At 45.6% G+C, this 9,191-nt stretch overlaps 1 protein-coding gene across 2 annotated transcripts; it reads right to left on the bottom strand.

Moving 5' to 3' along the window:
• Window positions 1-889: 889 nt before the first annotated feature.
• Window positions 890-4,200, bottom strand: LOC119269750 (protein NRT1/ PTR FAMILY 5.10-like). 2 transcript variants are annotated; one of them, XM_037551666.1, is made up of 5 exons: window positions 4,018-4,200; window positions 3,721-3,938; window positions 2,290-2,634; window positions 2,144-2,199; window positions 890-2,020 (listed from the first exon to the last, which is right to left on the bottom strand). In XM_037551666.1, exons 1-5 carry the CDS (start codon window positions 4,130-4,132, stop codon window positions 1,198-1,200), a joined length of 1,557 nt encoding a protein of 518 aa, XP_037407563.1. In that variant the 5' UTR covers window positions 4,133-4,200; the 3' UTR covers window positions 890-1,197. The 2 variants fall into 2 exon arrangements, with proteins under 2 accessions (XP_037407563.1, XP_037407562.1); XM_037551665.1 differs by having other exon boundaries at window positions 2,144-2,634.
• Window positions 4,201-9,191: the final 4,991 nt, after the last annotated feature.

Below are 9,191 nucleotides of genomic sequence, written 5' to 3'. Positions count from 1 at the left end.
GCGCGCGAGGAAGGCAGCGGGCTGACGAGAGAGGTTAGGTAAGGCCTGACGGAGAGTGGTGGTGGGCTGAGAAGAGAGAAGGGGAAAGCAACCCGGCAACTGTTTCCGGAGACCGAAAACGTCTGACGTTAGACCGGCTATACAGCCGTTATAGTTAAAGGTTGGGCTATCAAACAGACTCCGAACGCGATGAAATTTGACGGGCGGTCTTCCTACACTAAAATAAGACCGCACGCCAACTTTCAACCCATTCCGAGAACATTTTTCGGCCACTTATAAAAAAATATTTCAGACATGCCACGAACGCGTGCAAGTGTGTCTGGGCTCAGAATGGACAACGGAAAGAACGAGGAGACCCGAACGGATGCAAGTTTTGAAAACATGATGATGCAATGCACATGATGACATGATGAAAAACAACACGCAAGCAAAAAACAAGGCAACAACCACGAATAACTGGAAGACACCTGGCGCAACGGTCTCGGGGCATCACAAACACGGCGTTCGCCTGGGCCGGGCCGGCGCCGACGCTCATCGACCTCACGGACCCCAAGGACGACGACGACGACGCCTAGGGCAGTGCGCCTCCTCATAGTTTAGGCTTTTTTTATGCAAATGTGGACGCGTGGACTCTCGCCGGCCTTTGTGGCCGGCTTTAATGTTTAATTAATGCAGTTTTTCTTTTTTTAAATATGCATGCGTTCATTTTTTTGGCGCCGTCTAAATGGGTCGCAGGCCAGCGTTAGGCGCAGGTGCCGACCCAAATGCGGAAGCGGGCATCCGTGTCCGTCTGGCCGAGCCAAACGGACAAAAAGCGAACGAAATCGCCACCCGTTTGGGTCGGCCCGTTGGAGTTGCTCTAAGAAAGCACCGTGCAGTTGTACACATCTTATAAATTTTTTGTTCTAGGTACACACCTTATAAATTGATTTCACAGCCGCTTAGTACAACAGTTAAGCTTGCAAACGGAGATCTCACCTCAGGACACTGACGCGCAGTGAAAACTTCCGGATTCAACAATCAGACTGTGATGCCTCAAAAAAAAAACAATCACACTGAGAAATCGCCACAAGCTTACAGTGGTGACGTCACCTATTTACGAAGTACAGCAGCCTAGAGAAAGCTTCGCATACCAGTTGGCAGTCATGGATTCATGGATTTCAGGCATCTCAGTCGACAGTCACTTGGCGCATACCATCATTCTGCTGAAATGCCCTTTTTCTTGGAGACATACACTTGTGAAAAGTGGAGGTAAGCAGCCAGCCCGACAACGCTGAGCGCGGCCAGAAGCCAGTAAAAGTAATCAAGATGGCCTCGGTTCAGATTGTTTGAGAACCAACTATCTCCACCGTCACTGGTTACCCGGTCGATTGCATACACCAGAAAGCCACTGATGAAGCTCCCAATTCCGAATATGCTCAAGTATAAGGCAAGGCCCAAACTGCGCAGACTGTCTGGCACTTGGTCGTAGAAGAACTCTTGCAAGCCGACCATCGTGAACATGTCCGCCACGCCAGTCAGGATGAACTGAGGTACCACCCACCAAAAGCTCATTGGAATTGTTGCTTCGGGTTTGTCCACTAGGCCATGCTCTCTTGCTATTTTGAGCCTTCTCATCTCCACGAGGGCTGCAACAACCATCAAGATCACGGAGATGACTAGTCCAGTTCCTATCCTTTGCAAGGCTGTGATGCCACAAGGCTTCTGTGAGTACTTTCTGGCTAGTGGAACAAGTATCCGGTCATATATAGGAATCGAGATGACGATTGACACGCTGATAAGGCTTTGTAGGGCAGCAGCTGGTACCTGTAAGCTACCTATCCACCTATCTAGTGTACTTGCTTGTTTAGTGAACAGCGTCATCCACTGGGCAAAAACAACTGCATAGATCAGGCAGGCTGCCCCTATTGGAAACAATTTAAGCAGAGACTTGGCTTCATCAGGGAAACATGTCATTTCTGCTTTATCCTTGAGTCTGCTGGATGACGATGTTGGCATGCAGTGGGAATCATCAGATGACCTGCCAAACAGACACACAGTGCGCACGCACACACACACAAAACAGAGAACATATAGAGTTAGTGTTTCTGAAGAATGAACTCCATGCAGTGATACAAACTTTCAGAATTTAGAATAAGCTTACCTCAAACTCCATGATGCATGCCAGGTTCTAACCAATGATAAAATGTGTTTGACAACCTGTCCAATTAAGCTTCCATCACTTCTTACAGGATAAAAGCGATAAGTCCTGGTCCCAAGCCACAAAACTGCAAGAGAAAGAGACATAACCATGCAAGGGATTCCGAACCCAAACTGCCAGCTTATGTTATCTTGAATGTAATTCAAGATTGAAACTGTAACAACGCTGCCTGCATACGTCCCAAAATACCACCAATTGAAGAAGGAACTTCTCAAGGCAAATTCTTCAGGATCGTTCTCATCAAATTGGTCTGCCCCAAATGCTTGCACACAAGGTTTGTGGCCACCTTGCGCAAAGGCCACAATATACAGGGACACGTAGAAGAAAGCTAAATGAATTGTTGAAGTCGAGGATAAAGCGGAATCCATGTGGTCTCCAAATTGTGCTGGTTGTTGTGGTGCAAGAATTGATGATAGTGTGAGCATGCCCAGGCCCTGCGATGGTGGATGTAATTCAGTGAAAGAAGAACTTTATCGTGTCAATTAAATTATTTTCCAAGTGGATTTAAAAGAAAAAAAAGATTTCCAGATTATTTACATGCAGGATAAAAGTTGTCCAGTTGCTAGGACAATGCCTAAGTATTGCACACACAAAAAATATTTAGCTGAATTAATCGCGGAAATCCTTTTGCTTCAGACCTCAACATGTCAAACATGCATTTTGGATGTATCTTGCATAATTTGGTCATTACCAAAACAGAAACTTTAGTACTCGTATCAAGATTCATTGAAGCCAGGACCAAGTTTTATATAATGTAGTTGGGTAATCAAAATCCAATCCAGAATCTAGCAGTTGGTTGGAGTTCAGGAACTAGTAGTAAGCAAAATATATATTATATATTGTACTCCCTCTGTCCCAAAATAAGTGACTCAACTTTGTACTAAAGCTAGTACAAAGTTGAGTCACTTATTTTGGAACGGAGGGAGTATATCACAGCAGCGCAACAGTCCTGCCTGAACTTGCAATCAACGGATAAAAATGCTATGCCTGAACTTGCAATCAACGGATAAAAATGCTATGTCACGGTTAACACAAGGGGTTAGTGCAGTCGGATCCTCAAAGTTGAACCCAGAACACTAACACTGACAAGGCTAAATGAACTGCAGTACTCCATCACGGGCTCGCTAAATGAACTGCAGTACACCATCAAAGGCTAAGTCGGGAGCTACTCCCTTTTATAAAAATATACATACCACTAACTTCATAGAAAACAAAAACGTATCGTTAACTAAAGCCTAGGAGGGTAGGAACTCAAAATTCACAGAAATTACAAGGCCAAAAGCACAGATAAAAGGTCCGACTTCCAATTGCTAAAGTCAGTGTAGAGTATAGTTTTAACTTTGCAGATTTGAACCAATCCAAAAATACAAGTAACTGTCAGATGTTCAGCACCAATGTAAGATCAGAACACGGGCACAATATACTGTCAGATGTTCAGTATACGTTGAGTGGTCTATATTCAGACTAGATGCTACTACTCGCTACGAGCAAGCAAGACCAGAACAGTATGGCGTACATACCAGGATATAGAGTAGGGAGGCGCAGACTACAGTGCGGTAACGGCCGAGCCAGGAATCGGCGACGGCGGCTCCGAGCAGCGGCAGCAGAAGCGCGACGCCGCTCCAGGCGTTGATGGCCGCGGCGGCCGACGCCGTGGACTGCCCTAGCGGGCCGGTCAGGTAGGTGATGAGGTTCCCTGAGATGCCGCCATAGGCGAACCGCTCGGAGATCTCCACGCCTGCGGAAGCGACGACACCCGGGTCAAAGAGGATCGAGACGAGAGTGCGGGCGAGTGCCTTGCTGTTGCCTTGCTGTACCGATGATGAAGAGCGCGGCGGGCCACCGGCCGGAGGTTTGGCGGGAGACTGGACGGCCGAGGTGGTCCACGGCGGTTGCCGGTTGCGGCAGCAGGGGCTCCGCCGCGGCGTCCATGGGCGCCCACTTGTTCCCCTCCTCTCCAGTAGTCCCGCTCGAGTCTCTTCCCCTCGAAAAAGGGTGGTAAAAAAGTCTCGCTCAAGTCTCCACGACGCTTTGACGTCATTTTAATACTCCCTCCGTTTTTATTTACTCTGTTTTTATTCACTTTGCATATTATATTTAACTAAGGTCAATAAAATTTAATCAAGTTTATACAAACGAACGGCTGAGGTAATCATCTTTCCCATGATCCCATCCCCACGTGGGCCTGTTTCGCACCGCTCACTCCCCCTCTTTCACGTACGGCGGCGAGAATCATAGAAGGCAATCTCTGGAAAACGAACACCAGCGACAACCAACGGCTTCATCACCGCTTCATCTCCCCTTTGTAGCCGCTTCATCAGTGGCGGTAAGCCCTGTCTCCCCGATTAGGGATCGATATAGGCATCGATTTAGCCCTGGATTTAAACTTCACGCATTTGATTTAGGCTTCGATTTGAGGTGTCGACTAATAGCATGATTTGGTCATCCATATTGGTGTCCATTTAGCGTGTCAGGTAAGGATATTATTTGGGGGGTTTATATAGATCGATTTCAGTGTTGAAGTCCGATCAGATTTGAGGTGTCGACTAAAAGCACGATTTGGTCATCCATATTGGTGTCCATTTAGCATGTCATGTAAGGATATTATTTGGGGGTTCATACAGATCGATTTCAGTGTTGAAGTCCGGTCAGATTTGAGGTGTCGACTAAAAGCACGATTTGGTCATCCATATTGGTGTCCATTTAGCATGTCATGTAAGGATATTATTTGGGGGTTCATACAGATCGATTTCAGTGTTGAAGTCCGGTCAGATTTGGGTGTCGACATAGGGATATATTTTGGTCAGATGCCATGTTGATGTAGGGTCCGATTTGGGCCAGTTGCCATGTCGGTATAGGGTCAGATTTTGGTCAATTACCGTGTCGATATAGGGTTAGATGAAGCTCCATTGATCTTGTTCGGTTTTTCAATGCAATGCTTTGCGAAGAAGCTCATCCTCGGCAATGCTGTTGAGGGCAACTGCCCGAAGGGCAAGGAGTTGGCAGAGGGCTGCTCGAAGGGCAAGGAGGTGAACGAGGGCAATGCCGCCAACAGGCCTCAGATGAGGCCGAGGAATTACAACCATTTTCATGAGGAAGCAAGCCCATTGTACTTTTGCAGGGTCATTCTGGCGTTTTTGTAACTGAAGGATACCTTAGGGGAGAATCGGATGGTGATCGTTCGGTGGCTAGAAACACCATGTATTTGCAATCCCCTCACGTAGGTGTTTTTCCACCATCAATAATCGAAGCAGGAGTAGTGTATTACCTCAATCATGACGGTCCGAACATGGGTAAAAAACGTGTGTGATCCCCTTGTTGGGAAACGCAGTAATTTCAAAAAAAAATCCTACGATCACGCAAGATCTATCTAGGAGATGCATAGCAACGAGAGGGGAGAGTGTGTCTATGTACCCTTGTAGACTGAAAGCGGAAGTGTTATATCAACGCGGTTGATATAGTCGTACGTCTTCACGATCCAACCGATCCTAGCACCGAACGTACGGCACCTCCGTGTTCAGCACACGTTCAGCACGATGACGTCCCTCGTACTTTTGATCCAGTTAAGGCCAAGGGAGAGTTCCGTAAGCACGACGGCGTGGCGACCGTGATGATGAAGTTACTGGCGCAGGGCTTCGCCTAAGCACTACGACGATATGACCGAGGTGTAAAACTGTGGAGGGGAGCACCGCACACGGCTAAGAGATTGTCTGTTGTGCCTTTGGGTGCCCCCTCCTCACGTATATAAAGGAGGGAGGGAGGAGGAGGCGCGCCCAAGGGGGGGAGTCCTACTCCAAGTAGGATTCACCCCCCCCTTTCCTACTTCCACAAGGAGAAGGGGGGAAGGAGAGGGAGAAGAGAAGGAAAGGGGGCCCTAGCCCTAGTCCAATTCGGCTTGGGCTAGGGGGGTGCGTGCCACACCTTGGCCTGCCTCCTCTCTTCCACCACTAGGCCCATGAGGCCCAATAACTTCCCGGGGGGGTTCCGGTAACCCCTGGTACTTCGAAACTTATCCGAGACGACCCGAACCATTCCGGTGTCCGAATGTAACCTTCCAATATATCAATATTTATGTCTCGACCATTTTGAGACTCCTCGTCATGCCCGTGATCTCATCCGGGACTCCAAACAACCTTTGGTGCATCAAATCACATAACTCATAGTACAAATCGTCATCGAACGTTAAGCGTGCGGACCCTACGGGTTCGAGAACTATATAGACATAACCGAGACACATCTCCGGTCGATAACCAATAGCGGAACCTGGATGCTCATATTAGCTCCTACATATTCTACGAAGATCTTAATCGGTCAAACCGCATAACAACATACGTTGTTCCCTTTGTCATCGGTATGTTACTTGCCCGAGATTCGATCATCGGTATCATCATACCTAGTTCAATCTCGTTACCGGCAAGTCTCTTTACTCGTTCCGTAATGCATCATCTTGCAACTAACTCATTAGTCACATTGCTTGCAAGGCTCGTAGTGATGTGCATTATCGAGAGGGCCCAGAGATACCTCTCCAAAACACAGAGTGACAAATTCTAATCTCGATATATGCCAACTTAACAAACACCATCAGAGACACCTGTAGAGCATCTTTATAATCACCCAGTTACATTGTGACGTTTGATAGCACACTAAGTGTTCCTTCGGTATTCGGGAGTTGCATAATCTCATAGTCATAGGAACATGTATAAGTCATGAAGAAAGCAATAGTAATAAACTAAACGATCATAGTGCCAAGCTAACGAATGGGTGTTGTCTATCACATCATTCTCTAATGATGTGATCCCGTTCATCAAATGACAACTCATGTCTATGGCTAGGAAACTTAACCATCTTTGATTAACGAGCTAGTCAAGCAGAGGCATACTAGGGACACTTTGTTTGTCTATGTATTCACACATGTACTAAGTTTCCAGTTAATACAATTCTAGCATGAATAATAAACATTTATCATAATATAAGGAAATATAAATAACAACTTTATTATGGCCTCTAGGGCATATTTCCTTCAGTCTCCCACTTGCATTAGAGTCAATAATCTAGATTACATAGTAATGATTCTAACACCCATGGAGTGTTGGTGCTGATCATGTTTTGCTCGTGAGAGAGTCTTAGTCAACGGGTCTGCAATATTCAGATCCGTATGTATCTTGCAAATTTCTATGTCCCCTTCCGACACTTGATGACAGATGGAATTGAAGCGTCTCTTGATGTGCTTGGTTCTCTTGTGAAATCTGGATTCCTTCGCCAAGGCTATTGCTCCAGTATTGTCACAAAAGATTTTCATTGGACCCAATGCACTAGGTATGACACCTAGATTAGATATGAACTCCTTCATCCAGACTCTTTCATTTGTTGCTTCCGAAGCAGCTATGTACTCTGCTTCACACGTAGATCCCGCCACGACGCTTTGCTTAGAAATGCACCAACTGACAGCTCCACCGTTCAATATAAACATGTATCCGGTTTGTGACTTAGAGTCATCTGGATCAGTGTCAAAGCTTGCATCGACATAACCATTTACGACGAGCTCTTTGTCACCTCCATAAATGAGAAACATATCCTTAGTCCTCTTCAGGTATTTCAGGATGTTCTTGACAGTTGTCCAGTGATCCACTCCTAGATTACTTTGGTACCTCCCTGCTATACTAATAGCAAGGCACACATCAGGTCTGGTACACAGCATTGCATACATGATAGAGCTTATGGCTGAAGCATAGGGAATGACTTTCATTTTCTCTCTATCTTCTGCAGTGGTCAGGCATTGAGTCTGACTCAACTTCACACCTTGTAACACATGCAAGAACCCTTTCTTTGCTTGATCCATTTTGAACTTCTTCAAAACTTTATCAAGGTATGTGCTTTGTGAAAGTCCAATTAAGCATCTTGATCTATCTCTATAGATCTTGATGCCCAATATGTAAGCAGCTTCATCGAGGTCTTTCATAGAAAAACTCTTATTCAAGTATCCTTTTATGCTATGCAGAAATTCTATATCATTTCAAATCAACAATATGTCATCCACATATAAGATTAGAAATGCTACAGAGCTCCCACTCACTTTCTTGTAAATACAGGCTTCTCCAAAAGTCTGTATAAAACCATATGCTTTGATCACACTATCAAAACGTTTATTCCAACTCTGAGAGGCTTGCACCAGTCCATAAATGGATCGCTGGAGCTTGCTGCTTGCACACTTTGTTAGCATCCTTTGGATCGATAAAACCTTCTGATTGCATCATATACAACTCTTTTTCCAGAAATCCATTCAGGAATGCAGTTTTGACATCCATTTGCCAAATTTCATAATCGTAAAATGCGGCGATTACTAACATGATCCGGACAGACTTAAGCATCGCTATGGGTGAGAAAGTCTCATCGTAGTCAACTCCTTGAACTTGTCGAAAACCTTTCGCAACAAGTCGAGCTTTGTAAACAGTAACATTACCGTCAGCGTCAGTCTTCTTCTTGAAGATCCCTTTATTCTCTATGGCTTGCCAATCATCGGGCAATTCAACCAAATTCCATACTTTGTTCTCATACATGGATCCCATCTCAGATTTCATGGCCTCAAGCCATTTCGCAGAATCTAGGCTCATCATCGCTTCCTCATAGTTTGTAGGTTCGTCATGGTCAAGTAACATGACCTCCAGAACAGGATTACCATACCACTCTGGTGCAGATCTTACTCTGGTTGACCTACGAGGTTCGGTAGTAACTTGATCTGAAGTTTCCTGATCACTATCATTAGCTTCCTCACAAATTGGTGTAGGAATCACTGGAACTGATTTCTGTGATGAACTACTTTCCAATTCGGGAGCAGGTACAATTACCTCATCAAGTTCTACTTTCCCCCCACTCACTTCTTTTGAGAGAAACTCCTTCTCTAGAAAGGATCCATTCTTAGCAACGAATATCTTGCCTTCGGATCTGTGATAGAAGGTGTACCCAACAGTCTCCTTTGGGTATCCTATGAAGA

Source organism: Triticum dicoccoides, chromosome 3A (assembly GCF_002162155.2).
Source record: "Triticum dicoccoides isolate Atlit2015 ecotype Zavitan chromosome 3A, WEW_v2.0, whole genome shotgun sequence".
In the NCBI taxonomy this organism is placed as follows: domain Eukaryota; kingdom Viridiplantae; phylum Streptophyta; class Magnoliopsida; order Poales; family Poaceae; genus Triticum; species Triticum dicoccoides.
This window is presented reverse-complemented; position numbering and strand designations above follow the sequence as displayed.

What these genes read in the sequence shown, in the direction of transcription:
- LOC119269750 (XM_037551665.1), bottom strand. Translation starts at nt 4,132, where the DNA reads ATGGACGCCGCGGCGGAGCCCCTGCTGCCGCAACCGGCAACCGCCGTG. An exon ending in CCTCCCTACTCTATATCCTG is followed by an intron (nt 2,635 to 3,720) that starts GTATGTACGCCA and finishes CCACCATCGCAG; the next exon opens with GGCCTGGGCATGCTCACACT. An exon ending in CATGCATCATGGAGTTTGAG is followed by an intron (nt 2,021 to 2,143) that starts GTAAGCTTATTC and finishes TCTGTTTGGCAG; the next exon opens with GTCATCTGATGATTCCCACT.